This window comes from Emys orbicularis, chromosome 3, assembly GCF_028017835.1.
Source record: "Emys orbicularis isolate rEmyOrb1 chromosome 3, rEmyOrb1.hap1, whole genome shotgun sequence".
Classification (NCBI taxonomy): domain Eukaryota; kingdom Metazoa; phylum Chordata; order Testudines; family Emydidae; genus Emys; species Emys orbicularis.
Genome location: NC_088685.1, coordinates 16963502 through 16985447, shown reverse-complemented (window position 1 = coordinate 16985447; position 21946 = coordinate 16963502). Strand labels below are relative to the sequence as shown.

Here is a 21946-nt window from a genome sequence, read left to right as displayed (position 1 = left end):
CTCTCTTAAAGTTTTGTTTGGCTTTGCTTTCAAAGAGCTGTCTGTATATTTTAGAATATGTAGAATTTTCCTTTGATTTAAACCTCCCTTTTAACAATGGACAAGAGATGATTTCTCTGCTGAGTGATTTAAACAAAAACAAACATATTTTGGTTACTGAGGGCCTTGTTCTTAAAGCATTTTGGGTTTTTTTTTTCAGGGAAAAATCAAACCCTACAAATTGTTATGCTTTTGGCAAAAACTTAAACTCCCAACTCAGTACAAGTTTCTCCTTATTCTAGCTAAACAGTATAGTACAAAAGGGTAGAAAAGGTACCTCTTTGTTCCATGCATATATAAAAGGACTTCATGTCTAATGTAAACAAATAAAAACATACTGTTCTAGTATTGAAATAATCTTTGTCTCTTAAACATAAATTTTCAACCTCCATCTCTTTCCATTTCCAATGCCCTTGTTTTTTTTCTTCCCCCCTGGTATGAAGTTCTCTGTCTCCTGAATGTAAACAGACACACCTAATTCTGTACTAAGGTGTCTGAAAGCAACTCCTTGGTTTCAGAGAAAGAACTATGCGGAAGACAACAAGACTGAAGCTGTAGAAGCAGGAGCTGCAGCTACTGTGCTGAGTGGGGAGTTTAACATGTAGACTGCTTGTGAATTTCATGGAAAACGATATGACTATCTTAGGTCAGGCCATCTCGTGCAGGGCAAAATACACAGCTGCAGCTCAAACAATGGAAAGAAAACTCTACTGGCAAAGCAGAGCGAGCCAAGTTAATTTTTCCCCTTTACCTTGATGATGGTGAGCATAAAGTGATTTTCCTAAGTGATGCCCAAACCATCTTGTTATTGGCAGCAGGCTTTGGGTAAAATTTTCAAAAGTGCCTAAGTGACTTAGGAACCTCCATTTTCAAAATGGTCTTAGACACTTAGGCCCAGATCCTCAGAGGTAGTTAAGCACCAAACTCCTAATGGGAGCTTAAATTATCTTTGAGGATCTGGGCCTTAGGAGCCTATGTCCCACCGCCATTCAATGAAACTTATGTCTTGTCTACACGCAAAAGTTGTACCACTTTAACTATATCAGTACAGTTAATTTTATCTATATCAATATAATTAAAGCAATACAACCTCCCCATGTGTGGACGCAGTTATAGCAGTATGAATGGGTTTATTATGATATAGATTATTCCAGTATGGGAAGGGAAAGAACCTATAGCAGTATAAAGCACCTTTATGTCAGTATAAGCGTGTCTATACTAGGGATTGTACCCATATAACTATATTGGTAAAAAGTCACACCCTTAACCAACATACAAAAGTGTGTGTGGACCAAAGCTGTAGGCTCCAAAGTGCCTAAGTCACTTCTGAAAATGTTACCCTGTGTCTGTATTCAAAGCGGTCCCGGTGCAATGAAAGGTGTGATTGTTCAACCAATTTAGTTAAACTGATGCAAATCCATGAACGGACATTCTTCATTTGACACAAACCTGAACTCTATTCCTTGCTGAATTCAGCTAAACCACTATAAGCCAAATTTAAATTGGATGCAGAGCATCCATGCACGGTTTTGCACCAGTCTAATGAGATCAGTTTTTAAACTGATTTAAAATTTAACCAGTTTCAACTTTGAATATAGAGAAAGCCTCAAAATAGTTTTTCCTGCTCCGCAGGGGAGCTTTTGCATTTGGCTTTTATCCTCCCAGAGGTCAGTGATGAGGAAGAAGGGGACTGGGTTTTTAGCCTGCATAGTACTTAGTTACTACAGCACTACTGGGATGAATCATTATTCTCTAAGAAAACATTAGCTGAGTTGGCCCGATGTCAAGAGGCCTTGGGATGTCTCCTTCCCAGGCCAGTTGGAGATGGGAGTGTCATGGAAATATTGCATCTGAAGAAGTGAGGTTCTTACCCACGAAAGCTTATGCTCCCAATACTTCTGTTAGTCTTAAAGGTGCCACAGGACCCTCTGTTACTTTTTACAGATTCAGACTAACACGGCTACCCCTCTGATACATGGAAATATTGTTCAGGATGACTGCAAGGGAGGAGAAAGGGAGGTTTTGAAAGCATCCTCTTCTCATCCAATCGCTGCAGCTGCTTACAGAGAGGGAATGCAACACAGTCCTTACAGCGGAGTTATTTTCTGGCTCTGGCATTGACCTGCTGTGTGACATTCAGCAAATCACTTAATTTCTCTGCCTATGTTTTGCCACCTGTCACATGGCATTCTAGTATGTTACCTGCCTGACAAGGTTTAATTAATTAAAGTTTGTGAACTGCTTTGAGATTTTCTCACGGAAAGTGCTAGAGGTAGAAAGACCAGAGGCAAAACCAAGCCAATAATATCTTAGAAAAGCTCTTCAGCAGATTAAGTTGAACAAAATGTGGGAAACAGAGAGCCTGGGGAGAACTCTGCTTAAGATAAACTTTCACGTTCAGTCACAATATATAAAGAACATTTTAGATGTGAAGGGTAAGAGTGATCAATCCGTATTATCTTCCGTGGCCTTCAACTGCTCTCAGAGATAGAGCTAAAGCGGTCTTAAACCAAACTTCTCCAGTTCACAGGCACAACAGAAAGGGGCTAAGAAATTCAGAAGTTGGCCACGAGCAGCCCTAAGGCACTGAGTTTAAACTCCGTTTCGAAGACCTTGTCTACACAGTGAGTTACTGTGCAGGAAGATATGCTGTGACTCTACAGTGCACCAGCTTGCGGTGCAGCCATGTCCGGGCTGAACGCTGCTTATAGCACACTGACAGTCCCGGAGTGCAGCTTAGCCTACTGTGCTTTCACGGAGTAGCAGGCTAAGCTGCACTCCGGGACTTTCAATGCGCTGTAGCACATGGGATGTTACTGCGTGGTGAGCTGGTGTGCTGTAGATTCACACCCTAGCTTGCCACGTAGTAACTCACCAAGTAGCCATGGCCTAATGTGGGACTGTGGCTAGAGGCCTTTTATTAAACACTGTTCCAACCCAGTTTGGCACATCTGCACTGGCTGGGCCAAACTAGGAACAAGTTGGGCTGGGATCATATTTAAACCCAGTTTCTTAGCTCATTTTGGAGCCCAGTACAGATGGATCCTAATTAGAATCATAGAATCATTGGGTTGGAAGAGACCACAGGAGGTCATCTAGTCCAACCCCCTGCTCAAAGCAGGACCAATCCCCAACTAAATCATCCCAGCCAAGGCTTTGTCAAGCCGGGCCTTAAAAACCTCTAAGGATGGAGATTCCACCACCTCCGTAGGTAACCCATTCCAGTGCTTCACAACCCTCCTAGTGAAATAGTGTTTCCTAATGTCCAACCTAGACCTCCCCCACTGCAATTTGAGACCATTGCTCCTTATTCTGTCATCTGCCACCACTGAGAACAACCTAGCTTCATCCTCTTTAGAACCCCCCCTTCAGCTGCTATCAAATCCCCTCTCACTCTTCTCCAGACTAAATAAGCCCAGTTCCCTCAGCCTCTCCTCGTAAGTCATGTGCCCCAGCCTCCTAATCATTTTCGTTGCCCTCAGCTGGACTCTCCAATTTGTCCACATCCTTTCTGTCATGGGGGGCCCAGAACTAGACGCAGTATTCCAGATGTGGCCTCACCAGTGCCGAATAGAGGGGAATAATCACTTCCCTCATTCTGCTGGCAATGTTCCTACTAATGCAGCCCAATATGCCATTAGCCTTCTTGGCAACAAGGGCACACTGCTGACTCAGAGAGTTTTGTGGTACCGAGAGTTTTTTCTGCCCTCCCTTTCACCCATAAAAATTGTAGGCTGCCTTTTAGCATGAATCAAAAGGAAGACAAAAAACCCTTAAAAAATATATGTTTAAAAGGGGGGGGGGGGAGTTGCCTTCTCCTGCCCCCTCTCCCCCCACCCAGGATTCCTCTGTGGCTCCTCCCGACCTGCCAGGATCCACATCACAGGTCTCTAGTGCTCTAGATGATTCTTTCAACAATTCCTATCTCGTGTTTCTGCTGCCCTTAAATCTCACTTTCTTAGATCATCTCACTGCAGATTTTATGTCAGAAGATCTCCTTGTGCTCCTCGGGCATCTGACACCTTATCCTAGTCAATAGACTATTCCCCTAACCACCAGTTCTAAATTCTGAGTCCTAGCTCATGGTCCATTTGTCATTTTGTGCAAGCTGTGTCCTAGAGGCTGATTAATTTTCTATGTTCCTTCTCATGGAGGTCCACAACCCCTCGCCTGCCTCTTATGTCTATTGTGGGGCTATTCAGCATTCTGAAACCCTTGTACACTGTGAAAATTGTTTCGGCTCCCAATTCATGGTCAGCAACTCCAGTTCCTACCGTTCAGCTGTATTCCTAAAACACTCATTGCTTCTCAAGCACTTTTAGTGCAGTCTCCTTTTTTTAAAAAAACTGAATCTTACATTAGACATCCATGGTTTCCAGATTTTTTTTTAATCTGCAGCATTCCAGTATGGTTTCCTCCTCCTAACCCCACATAAATTAGTGATACATTTAAACCTGACCTCCATCTTAACAAAGCTTTTGTCTGGGAATTGTCTTTGTTTTGAGGCAAGGCTTTGTTTTAAATACGTATACTTCATTGGCTTCTTGATCTAGTGTATGTACCTATTGGCTTGGCAGCTCTATGCTGGCTGGCCAGGGTTACCACCTTTCAGCTAGACAAAAGCCAAGGGGAACTCTCTCACTAGTTCTACTCAACCTTTCCACCTAAGCATCTTTCACTCTGTCTGGGTTTTGCCTGTTGGGTCGAGGGTCCTCCTAGATGCACCGAAGGCAGCAGAGCTGTTTGCTGTCTTAATGCAGTGCTACTTTCTGCTCCGTCAAGCTGCACCAAATATTAATGCTACTGAGCTAGGTGGGGATTTTCAAAGCTGACGAAGGAATTCAGATACACAACTTCATTAAACTAGCCCATAGTTCTTTACATTTTCAAAGAGATGTACAGATATAAACAAATTAATCCACGGAGCCTCCTTGTGACATAGGTGAGGGTTGTTATTCCAATTTCACACATCAAGAAAGCAGGGAAGTGGCCCGAAGAAGGTGAGTTTGGGGGAGTGGGAGGAAATGGTTTAATGTTAGTGGGTTAAGTACAGTCTACAACTGGGAGTCAGAAGCCTGAGTTCTGATACTATTTGCCACTGACTCACTGGGTGGCCTTGGGCAAATCACTTGGGTCACTGTTTTCAAACCTGGGTGCCACGAATGGGAAAATGAAAATCAGACCACCTGTTTAGGTGCCTATACGTGGATTATACATACTTGACTGTAAGCTCCCACACTTTTAAATGTTGGCCTTAATCTCTCCAAGCCGAAGTGCTGCCAATGGCAGATGGGATAAGCCTACCTGACAGGAAGGAAAGAGGGTTTGAGGCAGAATTTATGTTTGTACAGTACTCAGCTGAAAGTTACCACCGCAGTATAAAAACTATCATTAAGCACATGCATTGTGGCAGTGGATCTGGAATATAACCTGGGAGAGCCTGGCTCCCAGACCTCTGCTCACGCCACTAGACTGTGCTGTTATCGCCCTGTAAGGTCTAGCAGATGCAGCAGTTCCAGTGGGGTTCCCCAATTGCATCATGTGCAGTGACTTGGCCTCAGTTCTGGAGACACTAAGGTCTCGCCATGTTAAGAAACTCACACGTGAGCTGCAAAATATAGCCTTTTCCACAGCAGGGTACCACAGATGTTTCAGAGAATAAAGTGAGTTTTCTATGTAGGAACATGTGTACTATGGGAGTCATGGGGGCCACTCCCATTTGCCCAGGTGAAAATGATCTTTGTGCACAAAGCAACATCTGAATACACCAGTTGTTCTGCCACATAAAAACAGCTGAGGGTAGCAGTGCACAGGGAGATACCACATCTGAATTATGAGAGAAAGGATGTTCTGGGAGTAAAGGCTCCGGCCCTTGACTCAGAAAGTCTGGATTCAATACCCTGTTCTGTCACAGACTCCTTGTGTGACTTTGGGCTAGTCATCTGGTCTCTCGGCACTTCAGTACCCCATCTGTAGAACTGGGAGGCTGATAATTCTGCTACTTCCTGTGTTTATTTAGATTGTAAAGCCTAGCAAAATGTGGCCTGAGCTCAGTTGAAATCTCTAGGTGCTACTGTAATATGAATATATTTTAACAATAATGAAGCAGCATACATGGAGAAAGCTGCCATTGTACACCTGAACCACCCCATATAACATCATGAATCAAGAGGAAAGAGAAGTGTTGGTCAATCAGCCTGCTAGGCTGCTGCCCCCCTGAATTTTGCTCAGAAGGCTACCAGCACTGAGTGCCCCCTTTCTCCATCGCTTCAAACATAAGCTACTTGTCTTCTTTCCAACCCTCCTCATTGTCTCTTTTTCACTACTGAAATGTTGACTCCCAGCTACAATCGGCCTATGTCATAGAATATCAGGGTTAGAAGAGACCTCAGGAGGTCATCTAGTCCAACCCCCTGCTCAAAGCAGGACCAATCCCCAGCTTCCAGTGTCACCAGTTTCCATTGTCTACTTGTTACATTTTTCAAACAAGCACTCTGTGCTTTCTCCCATGCTTCCCCTCACTCTTGGGAAGATGTACACATCCACAGAGCTATGCCACTGTCCTCCTTCAAACTCTCCTTTGTCATGACACCTGAAAAAACTTGACAATGGGTAGGCTGCTGGCGTGCTGCTTATCATGCTGACTGATACTGCCTCACAGTTTCCTTGTGTTCCATCTGTCTGTCTGTATCCATCTTTGTATGCAGTGTTATTGTAGCCGTGTTGGTCCCAGAACATTAGAGAGAAAAGGGGGGTGAAGCAATAACTTTTATTGGACCAACTTTGGTTGGTGAGAGAGACAAGCTTTCGCGCTTACACAGAGCTCTTCTTCAGCTCTGGGAAACTTACTCAGAGTGTCATAGCTAAACAATCTATTCCACCTTGTATTGAGCTGTGACACTCTGAGTAAGTTTCCCAGAGCTGAAGAAGAGCTCTGTGTCAGCTCTAAAGCTTGTCTCTCAAACAGAAATTGGTCCAACAAAAGATATTACCTCACCCACTGTGTATCCATCTTGTCTTGCATTTAGATTGTAAGCTCTCTGGGGCAGAGCCTTCGCCTGTGACCCCTTCCTGCCCTGCTCATGTTTGTACAGCACCAAGCACGATGGGTCCTGGTCTATGATGTGGCTCCTAGGTGCTACCACAATACAAATCATAAGTGGCTACAATATGGCAATGGTAGGTGGCTGGATGATAATTCCAAAGATGGCTTAGCAGCCCCTCTCAAACGTAATCATTGCTTTGATCGTTAGCCCCATGTCTCTAGTAAGGCAAACCAGTGTGTGTACCTCCACAGCTGGTCCAGGCAGTGTGCACTGCTCTGGGAAAGCCTTTGTCAAGAAAAACAAAATGCAACTTGGAACTTGCAAATACAAAGCTGTAACCAACATCAGCTCTTGGAACCCCTCTGCTTCCACAACTGAAAAGAGCAGCATATGCCAGAATTTCATCAGGCATGGAATTAAAATAGCCCTGGGCTGGGCCATGTGTTTCTCAGTGCATCATGCTATCATCTCCCAAGAGTCTCCTAGGTCCCATACGCTACTTTTTCCTGGGGACATTGCTGGGGCCGATGTTGCTCTGTTTTCAGAACAACACAGGCACTTGGCCTCACAGCATGAATTCACATGAGGTGGTTTCCCTTCACCCACACCCTTCACAACGTTCTGCCGCCACAGGTCCAGATGTTAAGAGGTGTTTTTTGTATTAAACACAATGCTTGTTTGGAAGGTGACGCCATAAAGCAGAGGTGCCCAGGCGTTTGAGAGTGATATCCCAGCTAACCCATCAATGACATACAGTGCAAATTGTTCATGTGGCGTCATTAACAAACTTCCCAGACGGTGACCGCTTTCTTTAGTCCCTTGCCAACTGAGAGAGACACATTGTTGGTGCAGATGCGGATACTGACATTCCATGTTGCACCTCCTCCAGTAACAAGCATGTGATGCCAATTGGCAAAGACAAGCAAGAGAAGGACCTTCCACACAACTTCCTCTTAATTACTGTACGCTGTTTAAACACAGGTGTTAGTCCACTGACTTCAACATAAGTACTCCTGAGAGGAGAATCAGCTTCCAGTGGCCCCTCTACTGCCAGTGCCAATATGCTGTACAGAAAGCAGGAGTATTTCATGTATGCCACAGTCCAATTAGCACATGAAAGTGGGAGCTCCACGTCTATAGCCACCACAGTGCAAAGAATCAGACTGTGCTTCCTCTTCCTAGTCTCAAAGATGTCGTTGACTCTCTGCCTCAGTTTGGCTATCCCTCAGTTCATCCCCCTCACCCATCCATCTCATCACTGGGATATCTAAGCATGGCATTCCCCCTCTCCATCATCCTCAGTAATGGCTGCCATTTCAGCATCGTCAATCTCAGTACCTGACAAAGCATCTTACACTCTGCAGTTGGCAACAGCGTCTGCATTTCCTGCAGGGATCTGGACTCCAGCCTTCAGCCCTGACATGGGGCTCTCTGATTTCTGCTTGGTCCCAGTTGAGCTTGATCAATTAAAGAAAGTTTTGAGCAATCATACCATGAGGCTTGCAGGTGGAAGTGCCTGCCTGGAAGGTGGACAATGTTGACGAAGTAAAGCACACCCTGCAGCCGTCTCCTCTGTGTGCAGCTATATCCCGTTGAAAACACTGCAAAAATGGTTTGGTGCAAATGACGTCTCTGCTTCTGAAGGAGAACTTCTTTGTGTGGCAGGGGCATTACCTACTCCCCAGTGAGCAAGGGGTTAAGTTCAGCTCCGCTGCCTCTCCCCCTGGCACCAATGGCTATACACGTGGTGTTTGAGAGACAGAGGGAGGATGCTTTGGAGAGGCTGGGCTCTAAACTCAAAGGCTGTAGGAGTGGTTTGAACCCCAACAGCAGTATGCTTCGATAGCGAGGGTCTGTAGTGCTGAATGTCCATGGCCACATTGTCTGGCTTTATGCCAGGTGTTTAAAAGCTCCACAGGATTATTACTGACCTGATACACCCAAGTTAATCAGGTATAATCACATCCAATCTTCAGGGCTTGATGTGCAGGGACTTCATCTCTGAGGCAGGTTATATGACCAAAAAGGACCAACCAGCAGTGACCAATGATGACTTCAGTCCTCTCAAGGCCAGTTCTCAAAAATACATCCCTATTACTGATAAAAATCAAACCACCTTATGCCCAGTAGTCACCGCTGGCAATGCATATGAAATGCTTCCAGCCTCTTTATGTCTTGTTTAAGCAATGTCCATGTTTCAGAGCCGTGTAAGAGTGTTGGAAGTACACAGGTTTGATAAATCTGTATTTTTGTATATAATTTCACCTTCTTTTTGCGCCAGACCCTAAGCAGGTCTTTCACGGCTGAGGCTGCTAAACCGATTCTTCTTAGGATGCCTGGTTGGCTGCACCCATCTGATGACAATTTACTGCCTCAATAGATGAAATCATCCTCTATTTCCACAGTTTGTTTGGCAGTGCAGATGTCTTGTATCACAACGTTTGTGCTGACACTGTGAATTTTTGTTTTTGCCCAAGCAATCCCAAGCTAGAGAATTCTTTTCTTTTTGCTTACTCATGATGTCCCCTTGCCCTGAATTTTGAAGACCTTGCTGACTGTGATTGTTTTTCAAAGGGAATGGCCAAACATATTGCAAAAAGTGCAGGAGAATGTCTGTGCCTCTGTCCAGGAATAATATTCCTCCACCTCAGTCTGATACAACAAGACAGGTCTAATATCAGTGAAACAAATAAGTTTCCCTTTGTAAAAGTGAGTGATACTTAGGTCAGGACAAGTATAAAAACATAACCATTCCCATAGGAATTTCAGAAGGTAATTACTGTATTAGCCTAACACCTGCAAGACATGGGCTAGGACTGGGTGAAAATGTTTTTCAATGGAGTTTTTCAAATGGACAAGAAATATAGCCTCTTAACTGATAAATCAGATGAAAATAATTCCTGTTGAGCTGACCTTCCTGATCTCATCAGATAGGCATAGCCAGTTAGGGACAGAGAAATGGCATATGACTTCCACCATGTGATGCATCCCAATGGAATACAGCTCAAATTTGAATTACACTTTGAACAGCAGCTTGAAAAAAATCTGCGAGCAGCCAAGTAGAGAAAAATAATTTCCCCAAAAGCTCCAGTGGATAGTTTGCATACACCCCCAAAACAGTTCTAATGAAACACTGGGACGGTGTGAGATGAAGTGGGGCTGAATCCAGGTACGGAGGTCTGAGTAGAATGGTTTTGCACACCGCTGCTCTGGCCTTTTGGCAAATTTAAATTGTTGAATTCAGCTCTCTAATCTGATTTTAACCCTAATCTTAATTTTTTCTATAGCTTCTGTTATATCCGTAAGACCCACTATAGAAACTGGCTCTTTCACATACCTCTCTCCTGTGTCTCAGTCTCTGCAGTAATAAACTTAAACGTTCCAAATATTAAACTGGTCTCAACTGCAATTTGCTCCCTAGAATCCATTGCCGCTAAAACCCCTCGCTTTTCAAATATGCTAATAATTTTGCATTTAGTACTTACCAGAATGTCTGCAGAATTTAAAAACTCTGCACCCACTGTAGAGTGGATCTAGTCACAAGTGACCAACAAAAGGCCATCACCTGCTTTTATCTTCCTTCTGACTCTTCCTTTTGTGTCAGCCCTAAAACCTATATTATTAGGCACGGAGGGTCTCCCTTTTTTGTGTAAAATGCTTCTCTCCTATTACTCTTGCTCTTTAAAATGGAGTTTGGGGTATTCTCCTCCATCTGTACCCTCCTATCTTCCTCTCTGACTAGGTTCTGTCCTTTTTTCTGCCAGAGGAAGTGTGAATCATTGTCTCAGCTCTTATCTTCCATTTCTATCACAAATATCAGTCATTCTTTTTAATCTCTCAGCCAATACCTTTCTAGTTTTGCTTTTCATCTGAAAAGTTCTACTCTGAATCAGGGGGTGGGAGAGTGTCTAGTCTCTATGGTCCTTCACTTGCCCCATCTGTAAAATGGAGATAAAAAATACTAGCCCACCCACCTCAGAAGGGTGTTGGGATGGTTTGTTAGGCTCCAATTCTGCAACCTTCATAAAAGGCCAAATTTTGCACTGGTGTCAATGGGTAAAATTGCACTGAAAGTCAATGGAGTTGCACCTGTTTACACCAAGAGAGGATTTGGTCTATTGAGTTGGCATTGCTGCATGTGAGTCAGGGCTGCAGAGTTGTGCCCTTTAGAGTGTAAAGCTTTTGGAGACAAGAGCGTTGTCTTCGGCGTATTCTGCACAGCACCAAGCATACTCATACATTCAGAGGACTGATTCTCCACTGTCTTGCACCTTGTGGAATCATTTCTACTGGTGCAAGCTGATGTAAATGATTAAACAAGGTACAGGGCCCATAGATTCTAAGGCCAAGAAGAGACTATGATGATAATCTAGTCTGAACTTCTGTGTAACACAGGCCAGGGGATTTCATCTTGTGATTCCTGCACTGGAGGGAATTATTCTTCCTTATCTCAGATGTGAGTGCCCTCAAGCCCAGTAACTGTGGGTGCACAAATAATAACAGCTCCCATCTTACAAAGTGCTGTCTGCCTCTCCTGTGGTGCTGAGCACCCTCCCTGTTCCGCTGAATTTAATGGAAGGAAGTGTCGCTTAGTGTAGCTCAGTTCTGCACAGGATCAGGCCTACAGTGTCAATCACTAGGAGGACAAAGACATGGACATGTGCCTATATACAAAAGATAAGAGGGCCCAATCCTAGAGCCATCCCATGAGTAGTTCATTGACTTTAGTGATACTACTCTCATAACTAAGGGTTGCAGGATAAGGTCCTTTAAGTTTCTGGACTCTGGCGGCTCCATTGGCCCTACAAGTAGTTACCATTCTATTTACAAAAACCAGTAGAGGCGGGTAAGAATAATCATTACAGAAATGTTCAGACTATGAGACCTTATTCCGGTTTAAGTTCATATAATTTTAATTAGCTCTTCAGAAAAGGCCTGGTACTTATGGAAAATATCCTTAATTAATATCAGATGCTAAATTAGTAATCAAAAAATGAATATCATTTGGTCTCAAGCTGGAACTAAAGTATGTTTTGGCATCATTATTAACTGTTAGCAGCAAGTTCTGGAAACAGATGCAAATCTAGATACACTTCCTAAATAGAAAACACATTGCAAAGAAAACTCAGATAAAAATATATCTCTACATACCCATATATTTGAGTGTGCTATTTCCTGTCTGTATCAGCAACAAATTCATTCCACTTCAAGTTCCACTTGTTTCTTTCTTTTCTGTTGTTTACAAATCCCATACTTCTGAAATAAAAACTCTTTCCCTCTGCCCCAATTTATCCTGTTTATTTCCTTTCTCAACGGTAATTTAAAATAAATTAAATGGAGTTTTAGTAAGGACAAGGATTGGGTCCTTCAATTCAATTGGGTTCTGAAAATCAGGCCATTTATTTCAATGTCTAAATATGGATGTAGCTGCCTAATTTTAGGCCACCCACATTTGAAAAATTTGGCCTATATCCTAAAGGCAGGGATCATGCAACCCAGCTTCTGGACAATAGCTCCAATGAGAGATTCCGCGGTAGAGAGAAGCTCCCATTGATGTTCTACATGCCAGTGCCAAGGGGCTATAATGCCTAGGTGGGATTAAATGGGCAGGAGGCTAAAAATGGACAAACTGTGGTTTGCAAAATAAATAGTGCCATTTTAAAAAAAAAATACGATGAGTCACAGGTTTAGGTACAAACTGCAAATGACAGAGTTGTTTCTGAACAGCACAAATTTATCTTGATTTTTAGTAAAGCTTTTGAGTCCCACGTGACATTCTTATAAGCAAACTAGGAAATGTGGTCTAGAAAAAATTACTATAAGGTAGGTCCACAACTGGTTGATAATTACTCTGAGTATGATCTTTCAATGGTTTGCTTTCAAACTGGGAGACATATTTAGTGGGATCCTGCTGGGGTTAGTCCTGAGTCCGGTACTAGTCAATATTTTCATTTATGTCTTATATAATGGAGTGGAGAGTATGCTTATAAAATTTGCAGATGACACCAAGCTGGGAGGGCTTGAAAGCTCTTTGAAGGATAGGATTAGAATTCAAAATGACTGACAAATTGGAGAATTGGTTTGAATTCAATAAGATGAAATTCAATAAAGACAAATGCAAATACTTCACTTAGGAAGGAAAAAATCAAATACACAACTACAAAATGGGGAATGACTGGCTAGGTGGTTGTACTGCTGAAAACAATCTCAGGGTTATAGTGGATCACAAACTGAATATGAGTCAACAATGTGACGCAGCTGCAAAAAACGCTATCATCATTCTGGGGTGTATTAACAGGAGTGTCATTTTTAAGACATGGGAGGTAACTGTCCTCCTCTACTCATCACTGGTGAGGCCTTAGCAGGAGTACTGCATCCAATTCTGGGCACCACACTTTAGGAAAGATGTTGACAAACTGGAGAGAGTCCAGAGGAGAGCAACAAAAATGACAAACGGTTTAGAAAACCTGACCTATGAGGAATAATTTTAAAAACTGGGCATCTGTACCTTGAGAAAAGAAGACTCTGGGGGGGGGAACTAATAACAGTATTCAAATATATTAAGGGTTGCTTTAAAGAGGACAGTGATCAATTGTTCTCCATGTCCACGGAAGGTACGAGAAAAAGCAATGGGCTTAATCTGCAGCAAGGAAGGTTTAGGTTAGACATTAGAAAAAACTTTCTAACTACAAGGGTAGTTAAGCTCTGGAATAAGCTTCCAAGGTAGGTTGTGGAATCCCTGCCACTGGATGTTGTTAAGAACAGGTTCGACAAACACCTTTCAGGGATGATCTCAGTTCACTGGGTCCTGCCACAGAGCAGGGGTTGGACCTGATGACTTCTTGAGATCCCAGCCCTACATTTCTACCCTTCTATGGTTCTACTTATAGAATCCCTTGAGCTTTCAGAAGTTCCCTTTGTCTGTTTAGCTCAGTGTTTCCCAAAGTGAGGTGTGCAAAGGAATAGCCAGGAGAAGCGGGGAAACAGACAAACCTCTCACTTGCTCTTGAGCCTCAGTTTTCATTTAAAAAAAGAGTAAGGCCAGGCATACACTAAAGAGCTAAGTGGACCCAGCTATGTTGCTCGGGTGTGTGAAAAAGCCATATAGTTAGTAGTGACATAGTTAACCCAACCTAACCCCCGATGTACCTAAGAGAGGGGAAAGAAAGTGAGGTGACCAAGGAAGAACTGGCAGAAGGCAGTGACAGAGGAGGTTGAATGTGCTGGTGTCACCTGGGAAGACATACCACAACTAGCAAGTAATTGTCATTAGTGGAGGAACTAGACTGCCCAATGGTACAGCAGGAACTAAGGTCTAAGTTCTGAAATGGGCTTAAAATGGGGCATACATTCTTTTTCTTTACAGGCAGGTGATCCTTCAATGCAAAATTTTTATGCCCGTTCTCAGTACTGTGTGAAACTGGGCTCTAGATAAAATTTGTCCCTGCTTTTTGCCAGGTATCTTTTAAGAGAAACAGTATGAACCTTTCCAAAAATAGGAGAATCTTGAGTGGATTTTGTACAATAGGTAGTTTTTAAAAGAAATATATAGGTTTTAAGAGACTTTTTGCAACTGTTTTTAAAAAAAATGAAAGTTTATCTGTCAGCAGAGGGTGACATAAAATCTTCTCATTCAGAGAAATTCAAAATGGATGCCATCTCCCATCATTCTCTAGGTCTGGAGACTGAGGCCACACATCAAACTGCTACAGTTCACAATGCTAAGAGGGGTAGTGTGGTGAAGAAGGGAAGACTGAGCAGTAGTCTGGTGTGTTGTAGGGGATACATTGGTAAAAAGGGGTGCTGGAAGGCTAGCATTCCCCAGCAGACAGAGTTAAGTTTATGATCTGTGAGGTATGGTAGCTGTGGTAGTGGCAGGGTGAAGCGGCGGATGGGTGTGCCTGTGGTTTGTACTGTTAGTTGGCTTACTTACTTCCTTGCTTTTGTGTCAGGTACCGTAAATGTTTCATGACTAAGTTCTTGTGTATTAATGTTACTACTCTTTTAACATGTATTGGCCAAAGCCTGCAATTGCTGAAGGCCTTGATTCTAAAAGTCCTCGTGTGGTCTGCAGGATTGTACTTGGGCAGTTAGCCTGAGTCGCTGTCTGCACCACTGTGGCCACACTGCTATTTTTAGGCAATAGCTAGAGCAGAGTGAGCGTGTGTATGTCTACTTGTGCTGCGAATTACACCAGCTGTTGGGTAGACATACCCTTAAAATGTGTTAGCTGGCATGTGGTACCCAACACCTTCTCAAGCTTAAATATTGGTCTAGACAAAGCCATGTAGGCAGGCAGCAGGGACTAGGGTGATATAATGTTGATATAAGCATGACATAACTGTGAATGTGGCCAGCAGGGAATTCTGGGACTGTGGGTGTGGCATGTGAGGCCTGAATCTGAAGTATTACCATTTGTCTTCCCATTTGTTGGTAAGCAATAGGCATTCATTAAAATGTCCTTGTATGTTTCTAGCAAAGGTGATAATCAGTTCTCTGCCACTGTACTGAGAAACAATTATTTTTCTCTTCAAGGCCTTGTAATGCTTTGATTCTAAATAAAGTAATTTCTCCCTCATGCAGGAGGGTGCCTGAAGTTTTTTCGTGCTCCCAGGAATGTAATTTTTCTTCTCAAAAGCCTGGTTCTACTCTGCAAAATGACTCTGTAAAAATGGATCAAATGGATGAGGATCCAGTTCTCAGTTTACAAGTGATACGGTGGTTGTTGTAACTGCCAGCCCAGCAGACTCGAGCTAGGTTCTTTCCTTCTGATATCCCTTCGCCAGTAATGAAGTGCCGCCCAGTTTTTGCGCTCAGTTACACCTGTGCATTCCCACTGCATTCAGTGGTGTTGCATAAGTGTTTCTGGCTATCTGTATTTGTGCTGAGGGACAAACCATTATATCTGAGCACTGTGCAATCATTAGTGATTTTACACCCCGTTTCATAGGGACACGTTAGCCCCATTTTACAGATGGCAAAATGAGGCACAGAATAGATTAACTGACCTGCCCAAGGTAATACAGGGAATTTGTGGCTGGGGCAGGAATTGAGGCCAATTCTCTTGAATCCCAGTCCAGTGCTCTATCCACAAAACCATCCTTTCTTATCTCACCCTTCTGTGTGGTTGGACAAGTGTGACTGAGGCCCCAAGGTTGGGACTTAGTTAACAATGGGGTTGACAATGTGTGAGAAGGACTAGAATCAAACTCCCCTCCCAGAGCTATGTTGGTTCCGCTGGGAAAAAACAGTACAACTTATTTTGTTCGCAAAAGCCAGCAAATAGGAGCTGGAATACACCCAAGGAAATCACATCTCTTGGGTCAGAAGGTGGCAATTTTTGCAGTCACAAAACCGCACTTTAACATTCCACTCCACACATTATAAACAATACGGGCCAGATCCAGCCCTCGCTCGTTTGCCACAGTGCAGTGGAATTCGCTGCGTTGTAGGGGCATGCAAGCAGGGTGCCAGAGTTTTCAAATGGTGCTACAATATGTCTCCTTGCTGTTTGAGAGTCAAACCTAGTCCTCAGCCTAAGAAAGCCACTGGCAGTCATTCTAAATAGTAGTGAGTTAACACGCAGTATTGCGGACAGTCTCAGATATTCGTGGCAGATCAAACTGCTCTTTGGTAGATTCAGAAGTAAGTGATAAAGCCAGCTTCCTATGTTTGGAAAAGACAAAAACAGAGAGAGAGGTTGTTCACCAAAAGGTGAAGGACAGGAGAAGTGGGGATAGCTTGCTGTGGAATAAAATAGAAAAGTACTGCATATGGCCCTATGATGTACATAGTTAGGTCTTTTAGCCATTATGCATGCGCCCCACATGCTAGGCACTCACGTTTGAATACACACTAACAAGCAAGGGCTTCAGGGCAAGTAACTTATACAGATGCGGCAGTCCCAGTCTGGGCCTTTCCCTGCAGGTATTGCTGGGGGCAAAATTGCAAAAATAACTGCTTTGACCACACAGGGCTGTGCAGACCATTAGGAGACTCAAACTAAAGAAAAATCAATCTAAAGCCAAACACATCATTTCCTCAAAATAAAGTTAATTTTGTTTTTAAACCAAATGAGCATCACAAGGAAAGACCAGAAGGGCCTGTCGGGCTTTGCCAGAACTGTTGACCCATATGGAAATGCTGCATTCTCTGAAAACCCAGAGAGCACTAGGGCCAGAGAGATCTTTGCTGCTATTTGTTTGAGAAACAAAGCTTCCCCCCTCCAGGATGAAAGAAATGAAGGAGTCTAAACTAATCAAATCCTACATGCCTGTTGGCTGACGTTCAGTTTGTCCATGATGCAGCTCAGTGAAGTGAACAGCGTTTACCGTGCTCTGAGCTTTGGAGAAGGGAGAAAACAAGACAGAAAAAAATTCACCTGGCTGCAAGTCAAACAGGTGTATGGGGCTAGAATCTGAGACTGTAACAGTGTCTTACAAACATGGAAATAAAGAATGAGACCAATTCTTCATGCTTTACTAATGAATTGTAAAGGTTTTCTTTATATTACACATGCTTTGGGCAGATACCTCACCAATATTTCCACACCTGTCTGTTTAGAATTTTAATGCTCCAGCTAAGACACCTTCCCCTACGGTTCCCCAGACTAACAAAATACACAAGGCAATTTTCTGCCGTTCCATGTTGTATGTTATAGTGGGGCAACTGGCTTACTTTACACAGCTGAATTTAACTTTGTGACCACTTGAACTACATGGCTGCATGCGTATTTGTTTGATAATAAGTGTCAGTGCTGTCTAGTGTGTGTGCCTAAAAAGATTTCCTCTCTCCTTCATCATTCCAAGGCACAATTTGTCCAGTCTTCCCAGGACTGCTCTGTACCCTGAAGTGACTCAACCAGTTTCTGATAGAGATCTCAATCACACATTAAATAAGGGAATTGGCTATCTTGAGCTACTGCATTGAAATAAGCAAGAGTGAGCCTTAAACCTAAATATTAAAGAAACAGAGGCCCTTGCCAGTAAGTCAAATCTAATTTAGGAGACAGAAGTAAACAAAATTAAAATATCAAAAATATGGAGAAATTATCATAGTTGCTTCACAACAGATAGACAAATGGCCCCCTGTTGAAAACAGTGTGATTCAGTAGTTGAATCAGACAGTTAAAGATAACCTGACCTAAAATGGACCTTCAGACACTCAAACTACATGCTCAGAATAACACGGTAGCACTTTAATTTGTGAATCAAAACCTTAAAAAGAAAGAAATTTTGACCCCTTCACAGTTCAGAAACTCTGGTACCCCAGACAGATCTTCACTTTTGCTGCTAAGCTGCATTTGAGGGCAGATAGCTTCTGCATAAGCAGCCTCAACCTTTCCTGTTCCTGTCTGCATAAGTATTTTAGCAGAAGCATGGTCTTTACCTGAGAGGCGTCTGGGCACATCGGTGATGGCAGGAAGGCCTGTGCCTCGTGAAGAGGACAGGGGAGTTGTGGAATGAATGGATGGTGAAGTCATCTGGCTCAAGTAGGATGGGTAAGACTGGTCATATGACCACGGAGGGGATGATTGTGCCTGTCTGGGGTCTAAAAAACAAAACAAAAAGAGAAAATTAAAAAAGAAATGAAAAGATTTCTTAATCAATGAGAATGGCATTATAGAATCTAAGCACATGGATGTCATGAAGAATGAGAGTGCCTGACAAACAAGAACTCCCAGCACCCTTCCCTTCTCCCTGGCTCTGAGTTTTTCACCTTGGAAAATAATATGGCGGGAAATGCATAGTGCAGAACAAAGCATTTCCTCTGAATTTCTAAAGCAGTAGCAAGCAGAATTTAAAATGATGTGGCCAGTGTTCCATAAATTCCCATACTCTCTTGTCCAGTCCTAAGAAAGCATTCCACCAGCAGCTCAGAGTTGTGTTAACATCCTCAGTGTGTGTGGCTTTTTGTTTTGGGGTTGCTTTTCTTTTTCTTTTCTTTTTTTAATGCTGCATCTGAACTTAAAACTGGCTTTTTGGGGAGGGAAGGAGAACTAAAAGTTGATGGCCACATCTGTCAAGTTGTTATCCAGTTTCAATATTAAACAGAAGCATTTTCAGCACTGAGAAAGTGATCCAAGAAGGAAAACATCAATAATCCTATTAACATCTGTCCAAAAAAAATCACGTTTGGATTCTAGCCCGATTACCTATAATCACCATCAATATAATCTGAAACTGAATGGTTTGGGGTAACCACTGAAAGTTAATTATGACTTTTCTAATTTTTACAGCTTGCCTTGGAGGGAATGATTCAAGGGCATGCAGATTCTCTTTTCCACTGACGTTCTGGTGGGCTGCATTGGGTGAGAGAAGAGGGTGGGCAGTTTTATTTTCCTACTACTAGGTTTTGTAAACAATTTTGCTTTTAGTCAATAACCAGTGATTCACTGCTGACAGGAGGAATTACTCATCAACATTTATTTTTTCTTTTACATTGGTGAAAACCCTACAGCATTTCCTAGCTAAGAGAGTTTGTTTAGTAAACTAGGTGGTACACAAGAGAACTGTATGCACTGCTGCCTCAGATTGCTTTATACCTACTGCAACGCATCCAAATTCTCTCTACTATTTCCAAAGTAGCAAATCAATCCCAGGTTACCTCAAGAAGTTGCTACATTTGAGCAGTGTCTCAGGCTCCACTTTGTTGACAGAAACACGAAATCTGAATGGCATAAGCAATCCCCTCCCCATTTTTTTTTTCTTCAGGAAATTCATCTTTAAAAAAGCAAAACAAAACCCTCTTTCTGCTCTTCCACATGGCAAAACCTTGTCGTGTCAGCTATTTCTTGTTTATTTTTTCTGTTCAGACATGATTTGTTTGAAGAGATGTCTGGAAAGCAGATACTTCCTTGAAGCAAAATAACTATACAGATACAACCAAAAAAACCCTTTCCAATTTAATTTTAAAAGGATTTTCCTTTGGTTTGCAGTTTATATTAGAGTTGAATAATATAAATGGTTAACATAAATGTTCCTCAGAAATCTGAAGGACACTTGATTGTTAAATGTAATGAACTTCTTTGTTTTAACAATTTCAAGGCTAGGGCCCTATAGCTTGGCACAACTTCAAATATGACTGGCTGTTGTTATAGCTGATATTGACACTTCTCCCTGCCTCATACCAGTACTGTAATCTACTATTCAATTCATAGTAAGCAATCTTAAACTGGGGTGGGAGGGAAGCTTATGCACAGTGGCAAAACAATATTAAAATTAATGATGGGTCAGGACCAGAACCTCAAATCCAAACTCCTTCAAATTCCAGGAGGCTTTCAATCCCAGTCTTTGGATCCAAACGACCGTCCCTTATGGTTTTGATTCTAAGTCATATCTCATACTGGAAAGGGCTTAATTTCCATTTCGAATGTGGAAGAAATATCCTAAGAATGGATGTTCTCACAGGATTTGGGCCAAGACAATGAGACTCTCATGCATACAGTTGCTCTCATGGGATTTCTGCCACTCAGAATGGTAGAAGTCTCACGGGAGCAGAAGTCCTTGTCACGTTTGTGCACCATCATACCTTGAACTCATATCCTAGTCCTCATTTGGCCTGGGACCCTGAAATCTAGCCTAACCCTAGATCTAAATACAGCCTCTTTGGCCCATCCCATCTTAAAATAAGAATAAAGGCTTTAGGGTCATGTAAACAAATTCTTATTTTTGATCCTTGATTTCAGCAATTCACCATTGTAACAGTATGAGTTTTAAAAGCAAACATTATTTTAGAATAAGAGAGGAGGGACTCTCTTTTGGTTAAAGCACTGGACTGGGACTCAGGAGATCTGGGTTCAATCCTGGCTTTGCTACAGACATAGGTGCTGGAATGAGGGGTGCTGCCGCACCTCCTGGCTTGAAGTGGTTTCCATCATATACAGGGTTTACAGTTTGGTTCAATGGCTCTCAGCACCCCCACTATACAAATTTTTTCAGCACCCCTGGCCACAAACTCCCATTGTGACCTTGAGCGCAAGTCACTTAACCTTTCTCTGCCTGAGTTCCCCAGGATAGTCTCTTTCTCCTACTCTTTATCTTGTCTGCTTAGTTAGTAAGCTCTTTGGAGCACAGACTGTTTCTTACTATGGAGCTAGCACAATGGGGCCCTGATCTTGGTTGGGACCTCTTGGTCCAGATAGCTCATGCAGAGACGACCCGTGCCTGCTGATCATGGGGGGGATACAGTGAGGGGAGCAGTTTCAGCAGAGCATGTGAGCATGCTCAGTACAAGCCAAGCAGCAAATTGGGGGGGTACATGACCCCGTGTGTCGCCCCCCCCCCATGTCACCTCTGACTCAGTGGACACATATTCCAACGTGACCACTTCTCAAACGAGAGTGAAAGTAAGTTCAGTTTGAGCTCTGCAGAGAAATGAGGGCCCAGTTCATCACTGATTAGAAAAGGAAGCAATTGAAAAGAAAAAACTGAAACCAAACCAAACCCAGGCAACTGTTGATAGAAAAGTTACTACTACAGCTGACAGTCACTGCTTGGGAGGAAATCAGGGCTGCACCAGAATGGATAGTCATGAGACTTCCTCGCCGTAAGTCAGGGTTGAGGTCACCATTGGGGCAGGGTGGAGAATCTTGCCCTGTGGCTGGCTGGCTTTGTTCACTGGGCTCGGCCTGTTAACAAACAGGAAACTGAAGTTTCTAACTTCTGTGAGCAGAAGCGTTCAAAGCAATGCCACCTCATTAAGAACAGCAGGTGTTTGTGTGTGCATGTGCGGAGGGCTGGGTGGGGGGAGCTGCACTCTTGCTGCCTGTCAAAGATTACTTGCAAAGGCGAATGGTAAAATGCACACATCTCCCCAAGCTGGGCTGAACGTGCTCATTACCCAGGCTAAATGGGAAATTC

At 43.0% G+C, this 21946-nt stretch overlaps 1 protein-coding gene across 3 annotated transcripts in view; it reads right to left on the bottom strand.

The window, feature by feature from the left end:
* The window catches only part of RUNX2 (RUNX family transcription factor 2), a 198315-nt gene that overhangs the window by 13950 nt on the left and 162419 nt on the right, over positions 1-21946 (bottom strand). The window contains exons 6-7 of one of the 3 annotated variants that reach the window (XM_065400526.1): positions 18457-18635; positions 6366-6394 (exon numbers count right to left, since the gene is read on the bottom strand). The exons of 1 other annotated variant lie outside the window; for it this stretch is intronic. In XM_065400526.1, the coding sequence (XP_065256598.1) occupies positions 6366-6394; positions 18457-18635 (208 nt within the window). The remainder of the gene's footprint in view (positions 1-6365; positions 6395-18456; positions 18636-21946) is intronic. One more of the 3 variants, XM_065400527.1, reaches the window with a different exon arrangement.